This window comes from Bidens hawaiensis, unplaced genomic scaffold, assembly GCF_021521415.1.
Source record: "Bidens hawaiensis isolate Kalapana, Puna unplaced genomic scaffold, B.hawaiensis_p1.1 tig00014295_1, whole genome shotgun sequence".
Taxonomy (NCBI): domain Eukaryota; kingdom Viridiplantae; phylum Streptophyta; class Magnoliopsida; order Asterales; family Asteraceae; genus Bidens; species Bidens hawaiensis.
This window is the reverse complement of record NW_027492230.1, coordinates 387289-414232: the sequence shown is the minus strand read 5'-3', so window position 1 is coordinate 414232 and position 26944 is coordinate 387289. Positions and strand designations below refer to the sequence as shown.

At 38.9% G+C, this 26944-nt stretch overlaps 2 protein-coding genes and 1 long non-coding RNA gene across 3 annotated transcripts in view; 2 read left to right on the top strand and 1 right to left on the bottom strand.

Annotated features, from left to right (window-relative positions):
* Positions 1 to 10372, top strand: part of LOC143546262 (putative GTP diphosphokinase RSH1, chloroplastic) — a 43708-nt gene extending 33336 nt beyond the window's left edge. The window contains exons 22-23 of the mRNA XM_077037964.1: positions 9598 to 9666; positions 9751 to 10372. Coding sequence (XP_076894079.1) covers positions 9598 to 9666; positions 9751 to 9855 — 174 coding nt within the window. The 3' untranslated portion in view covers positions 9856 to 10372. The remainder of the gene's footprint in view (positions 1 to 9597; positions 9667 to 9750) is intronic.
* An 11724-nt stretch (positions 10373 to 22096) lies between these two features.
* On the bottom strand, positions 22097 to 23552 carry LOC143546240 (uncharacterized). The gene is made up of 3 exons (XR_013137569.1): positions 23266 to 23552; positions 22984 to 23191; positions 22097 to 22861 (listed from the first exon to the last, which is right to left on the bottom strand). It is a non-coding gene; the product is annotated as an uncharacterized LOC143546240 (long non-coding RNA).
* Positions 23553 to 24360: 808 nt separating this feature from the next.
* On the top strand, positions 24361 to 26550 carry LOC143546261 (large ribosomal subunit protein eL19y-like). Its single transcript, XM_077037962.1, has 5 exons — positions 24361 to 24533; positions 25548 to 25670; positions 25791 to 26104; positions 26201 to 26265; positions 26358 to 26550. Exons 1-5 carry the CDS (start codon positions 24422 to 24424, stop codon positions 26380 to 26382), a joined length of 639 nt encoding a protein of 212 aa, XP_076894077.1. The 5' UTR covers positions 24361 to 24421; the 3' UTR covers positions 26383 to 26550.
* Positions 26551 to 26944: the final 394 nt, after the last annotated feature.

Sequence of the window (26944 nt, the reverse complement as noted above, 5' to 3'; positions counted from 1 at the left end):
AAAGCTTAAAACGCGTAAACCGGCAAAGTTCGCCTAAGCGAGCTGACTGGTGTATAAAAACTTTAAAAATGAACCATTTTCATGAAACTAAGTTAATCAAGTAAAAATAAATCATCCGAAAATAATTCGGATGATTTGGGTAATTATACCCGATTTAGCAGTTTCCGGTGTATTGAAGACGGAAACGGGCCTCGCGGCCAAACGGGGTGTCTAAACCGAGCTCTAATTTCACCACTTTAATTAAAATATCAGTAAAAACTATTTTCGGGTCGTGTGTGATCAAACTCATTTTTGAAACATAAAAACGGATAAACGTGCTAGGCACGCAAAACGGGGAAAACATAATAATAATAAATTTTACGGATAAACTCTAAGAGATATCACAATCTAAGTCCTGAGAAGTTTTTCGGGGTTAACATTGTCCCCGGATCGTGTACGGTACTGGGTTAACAGTGTCCCCAGACGTACCGGTTAACACGAATTTAAGTTATATTAATAGAAATTGTATAGTAACGACTTAGGGATCGTATTACAGATCCGGACCGGTAGCCGTGCACAGTGTTACCTATTTGCTCACGAAAAGGTGAGTTTCACGAGCCCCTTTTTTACTGAACTGTTTTAAATATTTTCCCGTGGCGGAAAGCATGTTTCTATCAAAATGTTTAAGTACATGCTGATCGCATGGAAATGAATGTATTTATATAATGTTTATTGTACGGGAATCGTACGGTAATGTATTAAGATGGTAATTGTCTGAGTTGCTAACAGTGTAAGGCCCGAAACAGTGTTCTGGGTTAACAGTGTCCCCAGAGGTTATTAAATGGGTTTCTGGGTTAACAGTGTCCTCAGAGGGTATTAAATGGGTTTCTGGGTTAACAGTGTCCCCAGAGGTTATTAAATGTGTTTCTGGGTTAACAGTGTCCCCAGAGGTTATTGGATGTGTCTCTGGGTTAACAGAGGTTTCACTTGTGGGCTCAGCATAATTTCATCGCTAATATATGATTACTATAATGATTTGTCATGGTTTATTTAAATTAGTGAAACTCACCAACTATTCGTAGTTGACCCGTTTTCTTTACATGCTTTCTAGGTACACCCAAATTGGAATGAGTGATACGTGCTTGATGATGTGTGCTATTTTATGGAAGCTTAAGGATCTTTATTTTGTATTGAATATGTTAACGTATTATCGGTAAAACTTATGTGTTAACGCCTAGAAGATAACGAAACTCGGAACAATGAATTGCGATGTAAATTAATGTAGTGGTGTTTTCTTTATAAACAATGCTGTTGATATCAGATGCGTCTGTTGCATCCCGTTTACGTTTCCGCTGCGGTTACGGGGTGTTACATCTTTGGCTGCAGCCTCTTCGACGCTCTTTAGCTTACGCTCAGTGTGGTCAAGCACCCCCCTCTGGTCCAAGATCTCTTGTAGCTTCTTGGCATCTTCCATGGCCAAGGCATCATGAGCCTGCTGGAGCCTCTCTAATTTGGCTTTAAGTTCCTCATTCTCGATGCGTAGAGGCTCAGCAGCAGCTTCAGCCTTGGTGGCCCTCTCCGTTGCGTTTCGTGCAGTTTCCTTAGCCAACCGAAGCTGTTCATTAACAGCTTGGGCGGCCTTGGAACGGGCCTCGAGACGAGCCTGAACTTCAACCTCAAGGGCCTTGAAGGCCTTCTCCTTCTCCGCAGCAACGGCGGAGAGCCTCCTGTTCTCCTCCCGGACAGCCCGCGCCTGAGCTACTTCTTGGATACGAGCTGCCTTTAACTTGTCGTTTTCACGACAAAGCAGCTCGACGCGCGGCTGCATCCGGGCTACGAGAATGCGGAGCTCATTTGTCAACCTACCCTCCTGGTAGCTTGACATTGCTTCCCCCAGCGCCCCACTTGGGGCGGCGTGGCGCGCCCACTCGACGCATTCCACAGGCGTCCGAAGGGTTGTTCCTCGGCGGATGTTCCATCGTGGAACATACACTTCATTGGAATCCGACACTGCAAAAGCAAAAAGCAGTTAGGAAAAGATGATAAAAAAAATAAATAAAATAAAATAATAAAAGGCCAAAATAACCCTACGCACCTGTAGGGTCGACGACAGGCCTGTAGCCGCCAAACCCATCACCCGAACCTAACGGATGTCCATCCAAGAGGTCAGGCAGATGGGAAGGAGGCAGAGATTGGCTTGACGCCCCAACCCCGGACATACCTGAAGGACCGGCCGTAGTCGCCGGCGCCGGAGGAGGCATAGCGGAGGCCGCCGTGGTAGAAACCAACGGAGGTGAACTCACAACCGCGGCCGCGGCTGTGGAAGAATCCACAGAAACACTCACCGCAGGCTCAGTGAAGGAATCAGTGAATATGGCACTGACAGCCGGCGGGGACGTCGTCACAGTTGGAACAGTTGGCTCAACCGGGTGAGCAACTGAACCAACAACTGAAGCAGGCGCAGTCGCCTGGGTCATCGCCTCAGGTAGGTTGACCAAACCTACCGTCATGGGTCCGGAGGTGCTCCTCCCCGCTCCACCCTGGAATGCGGAAGCATCCACGCCTGCACAAAGAAGATATATAAGTATAATGGTGGAAAGTTATGCAGCTAAGATAAAGGAAGTATACTTACGGGTCCTTTTGAGCTTGAAGGTGCGAACGGGCGGGGACGAACCCGATGGAGCCGGCCTCTTCGTACCGGTCACCGTCGTTGTCCTGGGCTGCTCGGAGGTGACAGCCGTTTCAACCTCCAGAGCAGTGGTCTCAACACCACCAGGGTTCCCCGCCGCCTCTTCACTCTCGGTCTCCGACTCAGACCGGTTCACCTGGTCGGCAGTGGAGGCTACCTTCGCCTTGCCCTTCCCGCCAGCAGCCTTCTTCTTCCGCGCAAGAAAAGGACCATCTGCGGATTCCTCATCAGAAGATGACAAGATTAGAGGAATTCCAGCAAAGGTTTCAGCATTCAGAGGGCGAGGGTTAAATAGTCTTTTACCTGGCCGCGTGGCGCTCAGTATTTCGTGGCCTGGCGGGTAGGCCTCCACAAACCGATCCGTAGTCTGCGCGAGGATGGGCAACTCGTTCTCGTCAAGAGCACGAGTACCCAACCGAGCGGGACCGTCAGCTTCCCGCGGATACAGGAGGGACTGCAAGTCATTTCCCTCTGAAATAAAAAGAAAAAAAGTTAGAAAAAACCTTAAATCAACAAAGAAGACGGAGCATACCGTAAGGGATAAAGTTCAAACCGTATTCAAGTACGATGGGAATCTGTGGCGCATCCGCCCCAGCATCCTTCCACACCCTGCTCATACCGAGCATCACCATCCCGAACTCCGGAAAGTGGTAAACCGGAGTTTGGATCCGGGAAATCTTGGAGAACCATTCCGCCTCCTGGTAGTTGGAGGCGTGAAGGCTGGGGAGAGCTCTCCCGTTCTTAAATGTCATCGCTATAGGGACGACACGGGCAGAGATGTAAAAGAACTCCCGCTTCCAAGACCGAAGACTGCGCTCGGTAGCGCAGATCTTCAAACCCTTGATCCGGGTGACCAGGGTGTACCAGCCTTGGATGCACCTCCAGGAGTAGAAGGTCATCAGGCGGTCGACGTGGGGATCCACGCCAAGAATGAGGCACACCCACTCAAAATGGCGGATCTTGGCGATCGCCATTGGGTGTACCTCCGTCAGGTGCACACCGTGTCTATCCAGAACACGGTATACAAACTTCGTCAACGGGAACCTAAGATTCCCATAGACGAAGAAGGCGGCATATACCCCTATTTTGCCCTTGGGGGCATCGTACACCGTCTGGTGTGGCTCCGGAAACTCGGGCTCGAACGGCTCGAGCATGAACTTCCGGACGATGTACCGGTAAAGCTCGATGGGAAGAGCACACTGACATTCGCCAGCAGTGCTCTTATCGTCCTTATCGGACGTAGACGTCGGGTTCTCGACATACAAGTCAGACTCCTCGACGGTAGCTTCTGGATCATGAGTAGACGACATGTTTTGGAGGTAAAGAACGATTTCAGGAGAATGCTCGACAGAAAGTTAGAGTATTCGCCGGAAATCGCTTAGAAGAAGAAGAAAGAAGTGAAAGTGTGGATTACCGTGAACCCTCTCCCCCTTTATATACTCATCGCAATGAATGCGATGAATTTAATGCAGAGGAGAGAGAGAATAGCTGGTGCAATGAAACTATGACACGTGGAAAAAGCAAGCTGGCAACAGCTGTTGACGGGACGGGCGCCGTAAAATCCGCACCCACGCGCCCGAAAAATCGCGCCTACGCGCCTGAAAAAGCGTCTGGAATGACCATATACTGTCAGGTCGCCATAACTTCCTGCACGTCCTGACACTGTCAGAAGAAACCGTCGGACGACGTTTCAACAGTTTGGACTGTTCTTATCCTTTCACCAACTCTTCGAATTTCAAAAAGATTCAAAAAGATTCAAAAGTAAGCGGTACTATACCTCTTACCTTGGCAACCAAGTAACTATAAGACAGGTGCGAGTACAGTGTCAAGGCAAAACCCTTCACATACTTAGCACCCGCAGGGAATGGACGCCAAGAATACCTTGGAAGTAAGATAACTATGAGACGAGTGCGGGTACAGTGTCAAGGCGAAACCCTTCACATACTTAGCACTCGCAGGGAATTGAAACCAAGAAGGATCTTCTGGGCCATGCTTGCGGAAAGGGAAATAACATCCCCGCATAGCGGGAACGTTGAGAACTAGATTGTTTGAAGCTCCAGGATGGAATTGGTTCTTTAACATAATTGATCACTATGTTTAAAACTACCAAAACCTCGTGGAGAATCTACACAAGTGAAACTCAACGCTCCTGACTTGCGAGGAGGTTACACACCTACCCGCATCATACCCAAAGATCAAGCAGAAAAGTCGGGAATTTCTGCACGTGACATTAGGGAAACCGCGGGAAGAATCCCCACGGACAACCTTAAAACTAAATCCTTTTCAAAACCCCTTGCTTAAGTCCAAAGTTCACCTTACTTATTAACAATTCATGAGAAGAACATTGGACTGGGGGGACTTGAAGAGGTAGGTCCCAGCAGAGCCCAGTTGGACCCTCAAGACTCACCTTGAAGAGGGACGTCTGCGCAAAGACCAACTGGTTCCGCAGGACCCACCATGCTCAGAGATGAAGACCTTACGCGCAGTACGCCAGCTGTTCCCAGCAGGGAAAGCCTCCCAATGGTGAAGTACCCCGCCTGTCCCCGCAGCTGTGGATACAAGCCATCAGGGAAGGCTACCCGCACTAATAGCAAGGCTACACGCACAAGGCACTAACTCTCAATAATTCAGTGTCACCTGAAGGAATGTGCAAGGCGGGAATACTCCCGCCCAAATGAGCCCGTCCGTATGCTTCTGGAAGATCTTTTGTACTATACCTGCCAATGTATGGACAAAATAGACAAGATCTGACCAAAGCAGCCCATGAACCAATCACAGGGTGACAGCTCACCGACAACAGTACGAGGAGGAGCATGCTCTAGTACTGTTTGTCACTATTAGCCGCTGCCTACTCACCAACCCTTGTCGTGGCACGCACATAGCCTGCAGTTGGTGGAAATGGAACAGTACACAGCCGGCCTTGTCACTATCAGCCGCTGCCTACCCACCAACCAGCATGGCACGTGCATAGCCCATAGTTGGTAGAACAGGAATATTATACAGCTGGCTGTACCTGCTTGGAAACCTACCTTCGGCTATAAATACTCCAACACATTGGAACGGTATCATCATCTTGTATCTTATCTTCTCTAGCAATCTCTCTTTATATACACATATTCAGAGCAATCTAGTCTGATTCTCACGCCGGAGGGTGGTCACAAGGAGGAACCCCCCCATTCTCAGTGACGAGCTCACGGTGTCTGTTTTGCAGGTCATCAGAATAACCATCTCTGCCGGACCTAACCCTCGTGGGAAACATTACTTAACCCCAGATTATCCATAATATGCCCGGGGTCGATTAGTGTTTCTTCAACTACTCAAATACTAACGCGTAATGGTAAATACGACACTCCGGCGGTTGGACGGTGGGCATCGGCCCACCCTAGCCAATCCCTAAATCCGCTGGCCGTAACGTTATTTTTTTCCAGCCGTAACGAGACACGAAAATCGGCGATTTTTTTTACACTACCCGTAAAAATTTGAGCCGTAGCTTGTGGTATGTCCGCCTCTGTTGATGACAATAGGTTTAAGTTATAGTGTCAAGGTTGACTTTTTATAGTCAAAGCTGTAGATTAAGGTTGTTCGAAATGTGACATTCAATTCAGTATCAACAAACTAATGGAATTTTTCCCTAAACCTAGAATAAATAAGTCTCCGTAACAATAATACACAAATTAGTTTTGAAACCACTACAACATGAGTATTTCTGCTGTAAGTAGACTCAGTTTGCTTATGCTTTTGATCTTGTATCCGGTTGTCGTATAGTACATGCTAGATCAGGCTATTAAGTCGCTTAATGGAATCTGTTATTGATCACCTCTTTTTGACAAAGCATTTGAACTTGATGTTTAACTAAAGGGGTTTTTTAGATACACCATGGGGTTTTTCCTAAACACCCACCCACTAAACCGCGGATCGGCCGATCCGCCACATATTGCTTGGGTGTTTTGGGAACATGTGTTTTTTTTGTCATTTTGCTGTCTTTTTTTGTTATTTTATTATGTTTTTGTATTTTTGTTGTCTTTTGTTTTATTTATTTTCTTTTGTTTGTTTTGTTTTTTTGTGGCTCGGGTGTAACCGTTTTTTGATCGGTTTTGGAAGGTGACAACGAAACAACAATTTTAAAATTAAAAACGTACAAAATAAAAGGAACGAGATTTATATAATAATAATTAGTACATAACGACTTATGTTTGTTTTCTTTTTTTGTATGTCGGGTGTAACAGATTTTTGATCGGTTTTAAAGTAATAACGAATCAACAATTTTAAAATTGAAAACGAACAAAATAAGCATAACGCATAACCAGATTTATAAAATAATAATAATTATTACATTACGAGTTCGAAAAAAAAACCAAACGAGTTCGAGAATAAGTAACAACATACAAAAAACAAATCTAAAATGCGGCACCACCCGCGTCGTCATCGCCCCCCTCCTCATCGAAACGTGGCGTTGGTACCGTGTACTGGGCTCCATGCTGCTGGGCAGACATATAACCAACCATCACGTATCCGTGACACGTGACGCTCTATTCTCCGTAGCCGGGAGTCAGTGGCCGGATCCAAACGCACGACATGATGTGTACGCGGAACGTGCTGCGGGTGCTGATGTGGTGGTTGTTATGAACACGATAAGTTAACGTTAATAAGACGAATATACGAAAAAAATTAAACGATAAAATATAACGTACCTGATCACCGTCAACCTCGGCGCCCTGAATATCCACCTCCGGCTCCTCAGACCTCTACGTATGGCCAGTAAATGGTGAAGTAGTCGCCGAAACCGCGAGCTAGGTTGCAGTGTCTCCCTGTAAGCAGACATCGCAAAAAAAAAACAGGTCGCGGAGGTTGCAGTGATCTGCCCCCCGTGAAGACCCTGTACGGTCTGAGTGATAAGCCTGTGTAGGTACATGTACAAAAAAAACAATAAAATATTAATATAATATAATATATAATTCGGAACTTTCTTATTAATAAAAACTTGTATTTATGAGTATTTAATTTTGTTTAATTCATTTTATATCCTCGTATTATTTAAACTCATCAAACAATACTGTTTAAATATGAATTACTTCAATAAAACCAGTAGCTTAAACTAGTTTGAGAATTTTTATTAATGAAAGTCCCAAACTCGGGTTTAAGCGGATCTAAATCCACTCGATCTTGACATTAAACCAAGTTTGTTTCCAACACATCACAAACTCAAAATTTAAATAATATAAAATGAAACATAAATTAAAGATGTTAGGAAATATTTTTGTTGATTTGAACAGTGACTAGCTCGTTAAAATGAGAAGTTTGACGTTTACTCGGTTTTTACCCGAAACTTGGTTTAAAATGAAAAATATTTAAAGTATTTTTTTAAAAGATTACTAATACAAAATCATAAACAAACAAAAGAAAAGAAAAAAGAAAAGAAAAGACAACAAAAAAACAAAAAAAACAATAAAATAATGAAAAAAGACAATAAAAAGACTAAAAAAACACATTTTTCTAAAAGACCCCACCAATATGCGGCGGATCGCCCGATGTGTGGCGGATTGGGTGGGTGTTTTTAATTTTGGGGTGGTGTCTCTAGTAGGACCCTAACTAAATCTATTTATAGGTTAGAAATATTGAGTAAGGGCATTTAGCAATTAGGTTTTAATCTCTTCTCACTAATCTACAATTTTTCTCAGGTTAGGGGAGGGAATAATGAATACACAGATGCTGATATTGGTGGAATTCATGAAGAATGGTTGACTTTTGTGGCATCCTTTATCTACCGGTGAAAGTTCGTATCGATGTTAATGAAATGTTAACTTTGAAATATTGTTAATTTTGAATGTTTGTTAGTATTTTGTGATATATTATATGAAATGGATTGTTGTGCTATATATGAATTTTAAGTTGTATTATGAAACATTAATTTTCATCATTTAATGTGGAAATTATAATTCTACCAATTATAATACTTAAAACCATAATATGCAAATGTATGTCATAAAAAGATGGCACACACATTTCCGTCATCTATTTTTATGACAGGCATTCCTTGACACAATATGTATGTCATCTATCCCTAAAGGTATATTTTCTAGTAGTGTGTTTAAATCTTCCATTGAAGTGATCAAGTGTGTTTACATTGGTCGAAAGGGATATGCTACACAAAATATAATGGCATCTTGTGTTTCTAACATGTGCTTTACATTTATATGGACCGAATTGGAGGGAACTGCCATGACACAAAAAATTTCAATGAAGCCTTACAGAGACGGAAGCACATTTTCCACATCTAGCATGTGGTGAATTAAAATTTTCAGTATTTCAATGTTTATGTTTCTAATACTGGTTTGAAACGAATAACAACTCTTTGTTTTATTTGCAAATAAATATTATGTTGTTGATGTCGGATACCAAAATACTAAAGGATATCTTTCTCCATACAAAGGTACGAACATTCGTTATCATCTACCAAAATTTCAACATGGACAGACTAGTGATATGCGTGCTCCTCGTGGACCGAAAGAGACATTTAACTATTACCACTCATGATTGCGAAATATCATTGAACGACTTTTGGAGTGTGGAAGGCTAGGTGGGTGTTATCGAAAGATATGCATGTTAATTACAAATACGAGCGCCAAATGAGTATTGTGATAGCATCGATTTTAGAGCTGGGGTTTCTTCGGAAGCAGACTCTATATTCTTCAGGATAGAAGTATGGTTTTGCTTGCATCCCACCCTTCTTAAAGACTCAACCTTTTGACCTTTTGTTATGCTGCTTACTGCTACAATTTACATTCTTTCCTCTTAACGGACATTAATATATTCTGTTAACTTCAGTCATGTGCATCACACATGAGCGTGTTCTAGTCTTTTTAAGAACGAAAAGTGTAACGAAACGTTAATTCACTCGCATTTCTTTAATCTTTTTCTTTATTGAACAGGCCGAGGTTGACAGAGGAAGAGGAATGGCTGTAATTCTTTTTCATGTTGAAGCAAGCTTGGACAATCTGGTATGTATCAAGAACATTATTACATTATTAATTTATAACTTGACTGAATTTTTATAAATTTGAAGTGTGTGTTTTGGTGGTTAGGTGAGCGCATGTTCAAGGGTTGATATTGTCCTTGGTGTGTTAGGATGGTCCACAGGGTGTAGTTGGCCTAGTTTAGGCGAAAATCAACACATACGCGAATGTTAATTACTGATCGCGAACGGATGCAGGGTAACAAGTTTTGTCAGTTCAGAATAAACACAATTCTTTTTCTCGGGTTTCTGTAGTTATACACATATATACATTTGTTGCACAATGATAATGAAATAATGTAGTAGATGGAAGGGGGGAGTGTATATAGAAGAGAATAGTATAGGTGTAAATATATTTTTTAAGGATTAAATAGTGAGATATCTACACAAAGTATTGCAGCTTTGAGATTTCATTTACCACTTTGCCATTTTATTGTTGTGATACAATATATATTCAAGTAAAATTGTGTTTTGTCTCGATGTTATCTTTGGCCTGCTTTCGGTTTACAAGAATAACAACCCCTACTCCTGGTCGGTTTGGCTCACGGTTTAACCTAAAACCATATCGTGAACACCTTTAATACATCCATATCGGTAATGAGTTCCGCTAAGGCTATATGTTATGGTTCATTTTGCTCATTCTCAATTATTTGTCACGTAAGCTTTCCTCCCATCATTCATTCCCGCCACTCATCCCATGTTGTATTTCATTTTCCGTCATTCTCCGTCATTTCATTTTATTTAATAATAAAAAGAAAAGAAAAACATATATCACCAAATCAAAATCAAAAGTAATAATAATTGAACTTTTAATACCCTGAACTTTTAATTGAAGGCATCATTTAGAAGACGTAACAACCTCATTTTTAATGCACATTTAAGTTTATCTGCATGCTTATAAAAGTAATGTATTGTATAAAGTTTGAACAAATGAAATATTTCGTTTGAGCATTGCTAGAAAGTTGCTTCTGCTGGGCCAGCAGACGAAGCACCGATCTCTCATTCGAGCACAACTCAAATAGTTTTGACAGTCCCCTTCAACATCTTGGTAGCTTGTTATTACTCATGTTTTTAGAGACAGTGGCTACAAATCTGATCCGAGTTACTTTGTAATTTTTACCTTATTTTGGGACCTAACAAGGATGAGGTATATAAGGATTTGTAGAGCAAACCTTCAATGGCGTCTCATGGAACATTATCAATTCTATTGAGCTCTTGATGACGTGTTTCTGAGCTTTAAAAATGTGAGTTAGATTTCTTCCCTTTTCTTTCTCTTAACACATGTTTAAATCTTTCACTGAAGCGATTAAACGAAGTACACTGGTCGAAAGCGATACGCTACAAAAAAATATAATGGTTGTTTGTGATTGTAACACGGCTTTACATTTGTATGGGCCAACGTTTTCTTTCTCTTAACACATGTTTAATTTTCCATTGAAGCGATCAAGTGAAGTACATTGGTTGAAAGGAATATCCAATGAAAGCTTGTGATTTTAACATGTGCTTTACATTTGTATGGGCTGAATGGGAGGGGACTGCACATGACACAAAAATTTTCAATGAAGCCTTACGGAGACGGAAGCACATTTTCCGCATAAGCAGGTGGTTAATTTAAATTTTCAGTTTTCCAATGTTTATGTTTTTATTACTTGTTTAAAATGAATAACAACTCTTTGTTTTATTTGCAGATAATATTATGTTGTTGATGTCGGATACCCAAATACTAAAGGGTATCTTGTTCCATACAAAGGTACGAACATTCGTTATCATCTACTAAAATTACAACATGGACAGACTAGTGTTATGCGTGCTCCTCATGGACCGAAAGACATTTAACTGTTACCACTCATGATTGTGAAATATCAGTGAACGAACTTTTGAAGTGTGGAAGGCTAGGTGGGTGTTATAGAAAGATATGCATGTTAATTACAAGTACGAGCGCCAAATGAGTATTGTGATAGAATCGATGGTCATCCATAACTATATTAGAAGGCCGGTAGGTTTGATGAAACAGTTTACAGGGAACAACAAGAATCCTACAATCTCACAGAAGGTTGTGCTAGTAATGAAGTGCATGAAGAAGGTCCAAGCACACGCTATACAACGATGCAGAAGAATGATAACTTTGTTTCCAATATGATCGGTTTTGCCATTCAAAATGGGGTGACGACGCACCTTGTTGCCTGCTTACCTGCCTCTCTATTGTAATTAGATTCTTTTTTAGTTAAATGAAAATAATTATCTACGATTAAAAATAAAATAAAATGATGATTTGCTTATTGCAGCGATGCATGATATAATGGATTCTCAACAATACATCTTGAAGTTCTTTTTTAGTTCAAATTATATATATGTTTTTTTACTATAAATATTAAATAATATATTCTTGTAATATTCTATTTTTTAAATTATTATCTTGTATTTTATTATTTGATACTATTATCACAATCTTTATTTATCTATTTAGTACTACTATTACTGCTATTATTATTATTATTATTATTATTATTATTATTATTATTGGTGTTTCATTCTACCTCTATATTCTTCAGGATAGATGCAGGGTTTTGCTTGCATTCCACCCTTCTTAAAGGCTTTAACTCTACTAATAATTGTGTTATTGATTAGATTTTAATGGATATAATTGTCGTTATTGTTGTTGGACCGAACATGTAGTTACTAATACTTAAGGATACGGTATGAGAAAATGACATACTACTAGTGGGACCTTTCGTCTAATTAACTTTAGATTTTAACACAAATTAAACATGGTTAAATGAGTTTTTCTCACCGATATGTATAGCAAATAAATATGAATTGATGAGTTGTTACATCAATATATCGACTCATCACAAAACAAACAACATAACGAAAAAATCAATAATACAACAATGAATTGCGATGGTAAAAAATAAAACAAAAAAAAATTAAAAACTTTGTTGGATGAAGATATAACTGATCTAGTAACCTTCTTTGGGTAGTGACTCATGTTCCGGATTGTATATAAACGGGCCAACCGATGACAAACAATATCCGTTGCTTGTTAGATGTCGAGAAAATGTAACACGAATACCGGTAATTCCTCCGTTTGTATCTTCAGGAACCATGCAACTTGTCCATGGCGAGTTTTCAAGGAAAGCCTTGCACTCTGTGATTTCCCATAGATCGTCCTTTACAAGCGTCGATGATGGTATTTTAGCCAAAAAGTAACCCTTTTCGTCTGCTGGACAACTTGAGAATGAAAATGGTGCGGATTCATATCCGTTCTTGTGTACTGCCAAACAAGTCACTCTGGCAGTCGCTCCTGTAAAGTTTTAATACTTCAATCTAATACATATTTACAATACACTTTTATATAAACAAGTATCGTGACATAGAACTTACCTTGAATTGGGAGGAGTTTGGAACCATATTTACAATAAATAAGACCTTGAACGGCTATGTTCTTCGGGTGCTCTGGCACCTTGGGTACCAATGGCTTTTTGGTGATTGGTATCTTAGGATAGTTTTTCTCATAGCTTTCTTGGTCCGGTTTTGGTATCACAGGTATTGTTGGCAACTTAGGATCGGTCTTCTCATAAGCTCTGTGCTCCTCTTTTGGTATCACGGGCTTTGTTGGTAACTTTGGCTTGGGCTCCTCGTACACTCCATGCTCTTCCTTTGGTATGACGGGCTTTGTTGGTAACTTTGGCTTGGGCTCCTCGTACGCTCCATGCTCTTCCTTTGGTATCACGGGCTTTGTTGGTAACTTTGGTTTGGGCTCCTCGTATGCTCCATGCTCTTCCTTTGGTATTACGGATATTGTTGGCAACTTGGGACCGGTCTTCTCATAAGCCCGATGTTCCTCCTTTGGTATCACGGGCTTTGTCGGTAACTTCGGACCAGGTTTTCCATAATCCTGTGATTTTCCATATTCACTGTCAGCAGCTGAAGCAAGTATCGCAATCACCAACAAGGGAAGAACAAGCAAAGTGAATCTCGTAGCATATGATTCCATCTTTGTTGTTATAGATGGAGTTGAATAAATGAGAAAAAAATGTTCGGTATTGAAGAAACACTAAATGACCCCGGCAGATTACGGATAATCTTAGGGTTAAGTAGATGCTTCCCACGAGGGTTAGGTCCGGCAAAGATGGTTATTCTTCTCGACCTGCAAAACAGACACCGTGAGCTCGTCACTGAGAAGGGGGGGTTCCTCCTTGTGACCACCCTCCGGCGTGAGAATCAGACTAGATTGCTCTAAATATAAGTGTATATTGAGAGAAATAGCTAGAGAGAAGATAAGATGATATAAGATAATGATACCGTTCCAAGGTGTTGGAGTATTTATAGCCGAAGGTAGGTTTCCAAGCAGGTACGGCCAGCTGTATAATATTCCTTTTCCACCAACTACGGGCTATGTTCGTGCCACGATGGGAGTTGGTGGGTAGGCAGCGGCTGATAGTGATATTTTGTACTGGAGCGTGCTCCTCCTGGTACTATTGTCTGTGAGCTGTCACCCTGTGATTGGTTCATGGGTCGCTTTAGTCAGATCTTGTCTATTTGTCCATATCCTGGTAGGTATAGTACAAAAGATCTTCTGGAAGCGTACGGACTGGCTCTTTTGGGCGGAAATATTCCTGCCTTGCTCATTCCTTCTTCAGGTGACATTACTGAAGTATGAGTTAGTGCCTTATGCGTGTAGCTTTACTGTTAGTGCTGGTAGCCTTCCCTCATGGCTTGTATCCGCAGCTACGGGAACAGGCGGGGTACTGTACCACTGGGAGGCTTTCCTGCGGGAACAGCTGGCTTACTGCGTGTAAGGTCTTCATCTCTCTGAGCATGGTGGGTCCTGCGTAACCAGTTGATCTTTGCGCAGACGTACCCGATGTTCCTCCTTTGGTATCATGGGCTTTGTCGGTAACTTCGGACCAGGTTTTCCATAATCCTGTGATTTTCCATATTCACTGTCAGCAGCTGAAGCAAGTATCGCAATCACCAACAAGAGAAGAACAAGCAAAGTGAATCTCGTAGCATATGATTCCATCTTTGTTGTTATAGATGGAGTTGAATAAATGAGAAAAAAATGTTCGGTATGTTATAGGGACTATCTTGCTACTCTATTTATAGATATGTGAATGTTTAATTTCTATATTTTAATGTTTTTTTAATTAATATTTAAGATTGTGTCCATGACTTGAGAGGTGCAAGATAATGGAATTACTTGTTAGCACGATGCTATAATTCACTAATGGCCATAACGTGGTCTTGTGGAGTTGTGGTAGAACCGGCCCATCAAACCTCTAGTCGCGTAAGTACATGGATAATAATAACAAGCTCAACGTTAGGCCCTGATCAACGTAGAGTGTTCGCGTTGTAATTAATCCTACAAGCAGTCCACGTGTTTTCAGTCCCATGGTCACTTGTATTAATAATTTTGCTTAAATCTATATATTAAGATTATAAAATGTATTAAAAAATATAAAAAACCTTTAATAAACAAATATAACAAACGAACATACATGAACACATTTTTGTGCAGGTTGTCAAACGTTTGGTTCGTTTACAACCCTAACAAGAGGCATGCCCCCATCTCAACTAAAAACATTCGATCTTAAAATCTCATTGAAAAACACCTATTCAGCTATTCTCTCAAATATATCGTTCAATAACTAGAACAAGCGTGAGCCACTCTTGTCCATGCAAGCATCATTAGACGCCAAATGCTATTACAAGGGAGTAAGAAAGGGGGCGCTAAGGGTGGGATGGTACTCTAGTGGCAGGCGGTAAGGGACACGTTTTTTAGACAGAAATTGAAGCTTGAATGTGACCGTGTGGATCTTACAGGAGTGTCTCCTCGTGTTGGACTCAGGGACCGTGGGTTTGTTGTGGGGGCAGGCTGCGTTGAAGGCTGATTCGGACAAAGTTGTTAAACACGAGAAAGCTTGTTTAGATAATCAACATGTCTTTCTACCATTCGCCTTTGATACATTTGGTTTTCTGCCCCAGAGGCTGTGAATTTTTTGAGTAGGGTTCAGCATGTCGTACACGGAACCTCTTCAGCTTCTAGGTCCTAAAGCTTCGTTTTTAGCAGGATTGGCTTTGCTATTCAAAAAGGGGTTGCGGCGCAGCTTGTTGTCCGTTTGCCTACCACTCTATTGTAATCGTTTTATAGTAAATTATCTATATATATTAATGTCAAGATGTCGGTGCCACAAATAGATACTTTGTTTTGATTTTCTGTATATAATAATTATTTGTTAGGATATTAATCAGTTGATTTTGTTGTTCAGCTGGTGTTAGTACTTCTGCTAACTATCTATAGTTTCACAGGCGAGGGTTCGAAACATGCTTTAGGTTATTTTTTTTTAAAACCAGTTATGTTTTGTTAGTGGGCCACCTGTTGTATATTGCTTTGTTACACGTGTTTTTACAGCCTGCTTCTTGGTAGTATTTCATCTACTTTTAGTTTCATCTTTCTTGCATGTTATTAAGTTGTCTACATAGTGCTATCAGTCATCGCTTCTTTTTTTATCTGGTATGAATTCCTCTGCTCTTTATGGTACCTGTTTAATTGCTTATTGTTGTTTCACTTATATTGAATTTGGAAGTCGTGTTTAGTTTTTATGATTGTGGGTTTTTGTTAGTAAATTAGGTCTAATATGAGGTTCCAGTTCTAATTTTAGGTTGCTATGTTTGTTTTTCGGTTCCGGAATCGTGCTTTCTGGGTTTTCCGTTCTTATGTTCTGTATTTTTCTATTTAGATGTTTGTATTTGGATTTTTTTTAGTAAGTTAGGTCTAATATGAGGTTCCACGTATAGTTTTAGGTTGCTATGTTTGGTTTTCGGTTTCAAAATCCTAAGTTTTCTGGTTACGGTAGATGGGATATATTTACCCAAGTGTGTTAAATTCGTTGTTTTGACAAGGGCTTTCCAATGAAGCTCGGTTTGGTTGCAGTTTAGTGGTTCCATACCGGGCCAATTTTTTATGACTGTAACTGTTTTTTTTTAGTATTTTAGGTGTATTTTGAGGTTTACGTATCGAAAAACATTGATTTTCCGGTTTATGCTTGATACCTTAATGTTCTTAAACTTTTTATGAATGTAGATGCTGTTTTTTTTAACTATTGCAGTTATGTTTTGAGTTTTGTATACCGAAGAAGCTCGTTTTAATGAAAAATAAACTTTTGCTGGTTCAGTCCTTTTTGCATTTGATTGTTCAAAGTTTAGAAAAGTTTTCCAGTTCCGGTAGATGGGATATATTTTCCCAAGTGCAACTTTTTCGGTTAAATTCGTTGTTTCGACAAGGGCTTCCCAATATAGCTCGGTTTGGTTGCAGTTTGGTGGTTCTGAACCGGGTCTACGGTTTAGAAAATTCTGCAATGATAAGCATGCAGTACCCTAACAAATCCTGTACATGTTAATCAGTTAATCTAAACCTGCACCAAACGACTGCACTTCATTGGACTGGTCATATGTCTACTTTGATGTTTACGTATCGAAAAAATTCGCTTTATCGAAAAAGTTCGGTTTGGTGTCTATGTGCCGGACTTTTCCGGTTTCTATTTATATGTAGATGTTGTTAAACCTTTTGTGAATGTAGATGTTGTTTTTTCCCCGATACCTACACAAATCAACAAAATTAATAAATTTTATAAAAATCAAGAAACTTAAGTTTATTAATTAATTTGTTTTATTTTGCATAAAATTGGACTTGAATTTTGCAAAAGATAATTGGGAATGAAGAAATTTTTAACATTTTTTGTAAAATATAACTGGGAATGAAGAGAAGTTTTAATCTTTTGGTAAAATATTATAAGGAATGAAAACATTACAGGGAATGAATAAAAGTTTATTATTATTTTTTTTCAAAAAATGAACAAAACTTTTAATATTTTTGCAAAAGATAGCCGGGACTTAACAAAAGTTTAAATATTTTTGCAAAATATAACAGGAAGTGAACAAAATATGAAAATTCCTTTTACCTGCCCTTAAAGCTGAGGTGTATGGTGCCGGGCTTTCCAGTTTGTTTCAATTTTTTATTTTGAATATATTGCATACCAATAACCCGATTGTTTATTAAAGATTTTGTTGTTCGAAGTTTTAGTTTGATATTTTATTGGATATATTTTGCCAACTTTTCTAGTGCCGGTACCGGAAAAGTTTTGTTCGTTTCTAATTTATAACTCAAATATTTATTGTTTGATGTTTTGTAGGCTTCGAGCTCAGTTTGGATTTGCTGAGGCTTTCAGTCCCTGCATGTAAAGGTATCGAATGTTTTTTCGTACTTACATATTCTGTATGCACTTAGCTACTGATAATTAAAAGCAGCTCATTAACAATAGTAGTTTGTTTAAAGTTTTTATATATTCATCTTAGTGTATATATTCTTAAGTTACATATTCTGTATGCACTTAGCTACTGATAATTAAAAGCAGCTCATTAACAATAGTAGTCTGTTTAAAGTTTTTATATATTCATCTTAGTGTATATATTCTTAAGTTACTCATGTCAGCCCCATCTAATAGTAATAATGTTAACCAACATCCGTTTTGTGCAAAAAGACGACGTTCCTCATCAGTTTCTGATGTGCATCCAATTGATGCGCCTGACCCGGAAACCATAAATGAGACGGCCAGTGGTCGTTTGACTTGTGTTTTGGGTTTAGGTGCAGTCAACCTCACTTCGTCTTTGTTTACTTATGCACGTAACAATCTGCGTAATCGATCCGTCTAACCCTTGCGTTTCTTTATCCGGGTCGACTTCAGCCAGTTCGTCCTTTAACGATCTGGGAGACTGTACTTTGTCGTGTGAGTTTTGTGGTGCTCTTTTCTGGAATACAGAACGGCTTAGTTCGGGCCCGCTTAGTAGAAGGCCTAGGTATAATCAGTGTTGTAAAGGTGGTCGTGTTAGTTTGCCCCTTCGTTCTGGCCCACCAATAGAAATGAAAAACCTTATTGAGCAACAAGATTATCTTGAAAACGTACGCGCCTACAACTCAATGTTTTCAATGACTTCATTTGGTGCGAAGGTTGACCGTTCAGTAAATAGCGGTTCGGCCCCATATGTCTTTAGGGTGCAGGGTCAAATTTCCCATTGGTTAGGCAGTATGTGTCCGGATAATGATCAGCCTCCAAGATTTTTGCAGATGTATGTGTACGATACCGCCAATGAGACACGCAACAGACTGGGGCAATTTAATCAACGCGAAGACGGTGACCTAAAGGAGCACATAATACGATCCATAGTTCGCATTTTGGATGATCACAATGAATTAGTGAAGTTGTTTCGTACTGCTCGGGATCTTTGTTCTTCGGACAACGTTCCTGATTTTCATGTATGCCTTTACAATTCTGTTACGCAACCGTCATACGATAATCCTGCACCTAAAACTATAGGGGCAATTGTACATGAAACCGTATCGGGTGCTAACGATTTTGATATTGTTGTACACCAAAGAGATAGTCATCCACAGCGTATAAATAAGCTAAACAGCTTGTACATGCCGTTACAGTATCCACTACTGTTCATTTACGGTGAACGTGGCTGGTCTCCTGAAATGCGTCTTACATTTAATGGTGATACTACAAATAAGAACCTGACAATGAACATGTACTATAGCTATATCATACACGATAGACATTATTACTATTCAGTAATTTTGAGAAGCGATCGTCTTTATCAACAGTATTTGGTAGATGCTTATATTTGTATTGAGCAAAGCCGACTTGATTACATCCGCTCAAATCAGAATTTGTTTAGAAGCGAGTTTTTGCAAGGAGTATATGATGCTATGGCAAAAGGAGACACCGAGGGGCATAGTGTCGGCAAACGTATAATACTACCGTCATCTTTTACCGGTGGTCCAAGATATATGTACAAACACTACCACGACGCGTTGGCGATATGTCGTGTGTACGGAAATCCTCAGTATTTCATAACCTTTACCTGCAACGTCAAGTGGCCAGAAATTGTTCGCTTCATTAATCAGTTTCCGCATCTGAAGCCGCAAGACCGACCTGACATTATTTGCAGAATCTTTCAATTAAAGGTCGAGGCTTTCCTTTTGTATCTCAAACGTACACAACCTTTTGGTGCAGTAATTGCCGGTAAGATTCTGTCATCTAATTTACCTTCTTATCTGAGACGATAAAATATGTGCGTTAAAACGCAAACTCACACTCATATAAGTGTTCTCCTTCAGATCTATACACGATTGAGTTTCAGAAACGAGGCTTGCCACATGCTTATTTGGGTTTCCCTGGCGGATAAGATTATTTTGCCCGAGGATCTTGATCGTCACATTTCCGCAGTTTTACCAGATCCTAACACTGAACCTGCGTTATACAAAATTGTTACAGAGTCAATGATGCATGGGCCTTGTGGGTTAGCAAAACCTAACGCAGTATGCATGAAAGGGGGAACATGTTCTAAAAGCTTCCCAAAGAGTTATCAGCCTAGAACCATATTTGACAAGAACGGATATGTACACTATAAGAGGCCCGTCAATGGGTTTTGTGTAAAAAAAAATGGTGTTGATCTTGATAACGCTTATGTTGTCCCTTACAACAAACAACTTTGCTTGCATTTTAATGCTCATATTAATGTAGAATTTTGCGGCGGAAACATGTTGATTAAATATTTATTCAAATATATATCTAAAGGTACCAATCGTGTTCGTTTTAAAGTAACACAAAGTGACCCATATGCTTAGCCCACACAGAGTTCCACGCCATCTAATGTCAATGAAATAGATAACTTTGTTGATGGTAGGTACATTTGCCCTCATGAAGCTTCCTGGAGAATACTAAATTTCCCTATACACTATAGATACCCTGCAGTTCAAACATTAGCTGTGCACCTTGAAAACATGCAGATTGTCAATTTCAGAGACCAGCAACAGCTAGAAAATATTGTCAACTACCCGTTAGCTGAAGGCTAATTACCGAGTTGAGCCAAGTGGGCCGACCCGAGATGTCTTAGCTAGATGGGCTAGGGTTATGGGTTTTATGGGCTGTTAGTCTTTCTTGGGACCAAGTTGGGTTCTCATATAAATGTATCTTAACCGAGATAGGGTTTAAGAACAAGAAAACAATGAGATAGTTTGTAATAGGGTTTTTGAGTTATATTTCCCTAATAACAAAGTGAAGTCTCTTTAACGTTTGTGTGTTTACTGGTTATTGTTTATTTTCCTTAGAAGACCTTGAATTGGTATCAGAGCCAGTTCAAGGAATCTGAACGATAACCACCAGCAGCCGCCTAGGGTTTCACAGCCGCCACTAATCACAGCTGTGCACCGCTGCTGCCATCACGAGTTCAACCAGAAACCGAGTTGCTGCCGTTGCTGAACACGCGATTAAACGAGTCAGCCGTCGTAAGAAAGATATGGGGGATCCCGCACCACCGAAAGGGAAAGAAGCCGGGTCGACATCCGTGCACTGTCCCATGTTAACTTCTACAAATTACACCGTAGGGAACTGTTTAACACAAACACTCATACCAATGCATTGCAAGACAGACTAGCTGAAACACTTAAGTTGCTAGGAAGCATGATCCAAAACCAGATCAAATAAGGCAAGCCGGCAAACAACAATCAATCATTTTGAAAACAGACTCAGTCGAAGGCGCGACAAGAAAAAGCCGTGAAGCCAAATGCTATCCTATAACTTCCTAAACTAATGTCAACTTTTTGTGAAAACTTTATGTATGTAATGAGTATGTTACTGCTTCAATGAAATCAATGTACATAAACTTAAAAAAACCTTGCCTACTAAAAATATCTCATAACATAACAAAAATAAAAAAACAAAGCAGGTTTTCGGTTACAATTCAGTTCTGGTTTCATTAACAAAATCGTATACTTAATCAGATATAAACAAGCCCGGCGCAAAGCGCCGGGTCAACCTCTAGTTATATATAAAATAGAAGTAATGTGAAGTACTTTGAAGGTGGGATCAAGAATTTGAGATGAACCTGATTTTTTTCATCTTATTTTTTTTTCTATTTTTATTTTATAAATGGAGTTTGAAGATGGAAGATGTACTAGTGTTTTTTTTTGTTTTTTTTTTGTTTAATAAGATGGGGAAGATAATTGAAGGTGGAGACCATCACTTTGTAGGTAACTACTTTTAAGTCTCTCAAGTGATTATTTTTTTATCTTAGTCACTCATATTGTGTAAAGTTGTTCATCTTTTTTGTTTTATTTTATGTTTTTCTATTTTATAGATTATTACTTTATTTTGTAGAGTTTTAAAAAGTATTTCTACCCGTATTGTAACTTTTTTTTAACTAATTTATAATTTATTAAGTTTGGGTTTTTTTTATTAAACTAGTGTTACCAAAAAACAATGATGATGAGCAAATGATTATAAACTTAGTTAGTTAAATAAAGGCCCATGTATTGACATATTGTCTCGCTTATAAACTTGGATCACTGGTTTGTCTCGCTATGGTTTTATCAAGGGGTGACTCCAAATCTTGCAAGACGGTACCATAAAAATGTAAACACTTCTAACAGGCAGTTTTGAAAGATATGCATGAGTTTTAAAAAAACCCATAAGACGTTTCCGGGTAAATGTGATCGATTAACTTTTAGCCCATCACAACAAATACTTTACCCTTTTCTTATCGTAGTTTTAATAATTTGTCAACATGGTTATATGAGTTTAGTTTTACGAATTACCATGAATTATTAAACAAATAAATATGTCATTGCCATCAATATAAATTCAGTACAAAAGAAATAACAACATGCATGAAGAAATGAATGATCACACAGGATTGCGTTTGTAAAATAACAAAAGGAAAACAAAATGGAAAATAAGACTTGTTGGATCACGATAGAATTAATCGACGAGACTAGTAACCTTCCTTGGGTAGCGACTCATGGCCCGGATTGTATATAAATGGTCCAACCGATGACAAACAAAATCCGTTGTTGTTGAGATAACGAGAAAATGTAACACGAGCACCAGTAATTCCTCCGTTGGTATTTTCTGGAACCTTGCAGCCCGCCCATGGCGAGTTTTCAAGGAATGCCTTGCACTCTGTGATCTCCCATAAATCGTCTTTTACAAGCTTTGATGGTGGTATTTTGGCCAAGAAGTAACCCTTTTCGTTTGCTGGACAACTCAAGTAAGAAAATGGGGCGGATTCATATCCGTTCTTGTGCACTGCCAAACAAGTCACTCTTGCAATCGCTCCTGTAAAATTTTTAATACTTTAGTGTGTTGAATACTTGAATATTCATATTTACAATATGATTTTATATAATATGTATATTTATAATATGATTTTATATAGACTAGTATTACATAAAACTTACCTTGAAGTGGGAGGAGTTTGGAACCATGTTTACAATAAATAAGACCTTGAACGGCTATGTTCTTCGGGTGCTCTGGCAGCTTGGGTAGGACCGGCTTTTTGATCATTGGTACCTTAGGATAGTTTTTCTCATAACTTTCATGGTCCGATTTGGGTATCACGGGTTTTGTTGGCAACTTAGGACCCGTCTTTTCATAGGGCCCATGCTCCTCTTTTGGTACCAAGGGCTTTCTTGGTACCTTTGGCTTGGGCTTCTCGTAGACCCATGCTCCTCTTTTGGTACAACGGGCTTTGTTGGTACCTTTGGCTTGGGCTTCTCGTAGGCCCCATGCTCATCTTTTGGTATCACGGGTTTTGTCGGTACCTTAGGATCGATCTTGTAACCCACATGTACCTCTTTTGGTATCACGAGCTTTGTTGGCAACTTGGGATTGGGTTTCTCATAACCAGTTTGCTCTTTTGGGGTAGCGGGTTTTTGGGGAACGTATCCTGCTGGCTTCGATTCCCCATAACCACTATCAGCTGAGGCAAACACAACAATCACCGACAATAAAACAACAATCAAAGTGAATCGCTTAGCACTTGATTCCATCTTTATGGTTATAAATGAAGATTTCTAAATAAGCAAAAATATCAGTTGTGATATAGAAGCCTTACCTTGTCACCCTATTTATACATATGTTTTCTATAATATAATATTCTTTAATGATTTGTTTATAATTATATATAAATGATTGTGGAGATAGTGGATAACTTGTAAGCACGAGTCTATATTTGACTAATGGCTAAAACGTGGTCACCTGCTTCTAGTACAACCGTACAAATTTTCAATGTGTTAAAAACAGGTTAGTGCCGGCCGTTGAACCGGTAATATCAGGTTTTGCACAACAACCCGGTATTTTAAGAATGTTATTTTTGGACAGTTTGCTAGAACATCGAACCAACGTTATTTTTTCTTTCTAAAATACCGGTTTAAACCGACAAAGCTGTTTTAAGCCCTTTTGGTATTTTGTGAACGGTGAATTTGATGCATACGCAACATACCTTTTATTTAAATAAATTGTTTGAAAATCAAGAGTCTTTGTATTATTATTATTATTATTATTATGGATTAATTTTCTTTTATTATGAAATAGTTAGAGTTGAAATTACATTTATATGAAATCACAGTAAAACTATTCAAACCCAGTTAAACCTTCCGATACAACCCAATTCAACAGGAGCCAAATTCGTTACAGATAAAAACTGGTTTTTAAAACATTACAAATTGGCCCATTAGGTTGTTCTATTGGGCTTATAATATAAAACACCAGAAGCCCATAAAAAACAAGTCCAGACCAATAAGAAAACCCTAGAGAAAAAAAGTATAATGATAAAAAAACTTCAGTGTCAACGCCACCATAATCTAACCCTGTGTGGTGTGGGTTTTACTTAAGAAGATGGTGTCGCTTAAGCTACAAAAGAGGCTTGCCGCCAGTGTCCTCAAGTGCGGCAGAGGCAAGGTTTGGCTAGATCCTAATGAAGGCAATGAGATTTCCATGGCTAATTCACGTATGTTCATACTTAACCTTGTTTGTTTTCGATATAGCTCTGAAAGGTTTTGTTAAGCTGGATTGAATATTAGATTATGATATTTTGTGTATCTGTTGTATAATTTTATTGTTATGGTTTTTTGAGTATTGAGTTTCATTTTGAGTTAAATAATAACTTGCGTTGTGATTGAATTAGATTATATTAGGTTACTGCAATTAAAATATAAAGCTGAAACATTAAAACTAGATATTTTGATTAATAAGTTAGTGTTTTTAAAATGCTTAAATTGTTTTTGTTTGGTAAAAAATGACAGTTTATGCTTATATCAAACTCTTTAATTTCATATTCCTTTGTTTGTGCTCTTTAATGTTTATGGAAAATTGAGTTATGTTCATTTAGGGGGTGTTTGGTACTCCTTATTTTACCTTCTTGTAACTTAGCATAGGTTATAAGTAAGGTGTTCGGGAAAGTTAGGGGGTGTTTGGGATTCCTTATTTTCATCAACTTATAACTTATAAAATTTTTGAAAAGTTAATAAGGTGTTTGGCAAACCATAAGGCCTTATGGATTTTAACTTAATGTGAAGGCAAAATAAAGGGGTTTTGAAAAGTTAGGAATTTGTAACTTATTAACTTAATGGGTTTGGATTACCTATTACACCCCTCTAACCCTCAAAACCCATTACACTTCTTTTAAAAAAAGTGTCCTTTTTAGTCATTTTGGTTTCCCCCAACACATAAACTAATCCAAACATTTTTTTGAAAACTTCTTTTAAAAAATTCATAAGTTTATAAGTTTTTTTAGCAAAAAGTCCCTTTTCACTTAAATAAGCAATCCCAAACGCACCCTTAGGTTTTATGAGTGTATAAGTAATAAGTTACAACTTTGTAACTTATGACTTAAGTAAGTCATAACTAGGTAAAATAAGAAATCCCAAACACCCTCTAGAGTCATAACTTTTTATTCATTTTTTATTAGTTTATCTAAGTATATTAATGCTCATTGTTTCTGGTTTCTGTTTGATAATATCAGGTCAAAACATCCGGAAGCTGGTCAAGGATGGATTTATCATCAGGAAGCCCACCAAGATTCACTCACGATCCCGTGCCCGTCGCATGAAGGAAGCCAAAAGAAAGGGGCGTCACTCAGGATATGGTATTTCAACATTTTTATTATTTATTCATATTGTACAAAAACAAAATCCAATATTTATAAGAAATGATTTTATTTTCGTTGATTGTTGATACAACAATGGTTTTGTTTGATGAATTTTAGGTAAACGTAAGGGTACACGAGAGGCAAGGCTGCCAACAAAGATATTATGGATGAGGAGAATGCGGGTGTTGAGGCGGTTGCTCCGTAAGTATCGTGAGGCAAAGAAGATCGACAAGCATATGTATCATGATATGTACATGAAGGTTAAGGGTAACGTTTTTAAAAATAAGCGTGTGCTCATGGAAAGCATTCACAAGTCAAAGGCTGAGAAGGCCCGTGAAAAGACACTCTCTGACCAGTTCGAAGCCAAGCGAGCCAAAAACAAGGCTAGCCGTGAAAGGAAGTTAGCACGAAGAGAAGAACGTTTGGCTCAGGTAATATAAAGTTTCGCTATGTAATATTGTAATCCAAACATAAATTTGTTTAACTATATTTATCTGTTTATGACACTTGTTTTATATTTTATGTAGGGCCCGCAAGATAGAGCTCCGGCAGCAGTCCCGGTGGCGGCATCAGTTGCATCACAGCCGGCACAGTGAGTGTTTGAATATAAAATCTTAATGATTGTTTTTTTGATGCTTTTAGTGTTGGATGAATGGTTTTGTGACATGTTTGTGTTTTTGACAGGGTATCAAAGAAATCTAAGAAGTGAGGTTTGTATGTTGTGAGGTGAAGAATATGTTGATGCTTTATTTAGTCAATGCAGTTTAGTTTTTTGGCATGTTCGTCTTTCGTCATTTTTTATAAAACAGTTCTTAATTAACTTATGTTGATACTTGATTACTCATTTGCTTGTTTGATGTTGGTTATACCACCTTTTGCTTTTGCAATAAGTTTTTTGGTTTTGTTTTAGCTTTCTAAAAATCGACAGAACCGAACCGAAGTAACCGAAATATCCGTAATTAACTGAACCGCACTGAACTCTTCATTTTTATCATATTTTCCAGACTTTTTTCCTCTGTTTCATGTATTATATCTATTAATAGTTTAGTACTATGATTTTCTTATTTATATTTTCATTCCATGTACTAATATCTTAATTTTATTTATTTATACCTTCATTTTCTTAACCAATTGGTTTGGCTAATGTTAATAACCGAACCGCACACACGTACGTACCATATAAAGTTATTAAAAGCATTTATCTTTACCAAACATAACCATTTGAAACAAAACCAAACCATTCATAACGTCCTACTACCCAAGAACAACAA

Excerpts from the sequence above, each read along its gene's own strand:
- LOC143546261 (XM_077037962.1), top strand. The coding sequence starts at position 24,422 with ATGGTGTCGCTTAAGCTACAAAAGAGGCTTGCCGCCAGTGTCCTCAAG. Across the intron at positions 24,534-25,547 it reads GATTTCCATGGCTAATTCAC|GTCAAAACATCCGGAAGCTG; the intron begins GTATGTTCATAC and ends TGATAATATCAG. Across the intron at positions 26,266-26,357 it reads GTTGCATCACAGCCGGCACA|GGTATCAAAGAAATCTAAGA; the intron begins GTGAGTGTTTGA and ends TGTTTTTGACAG.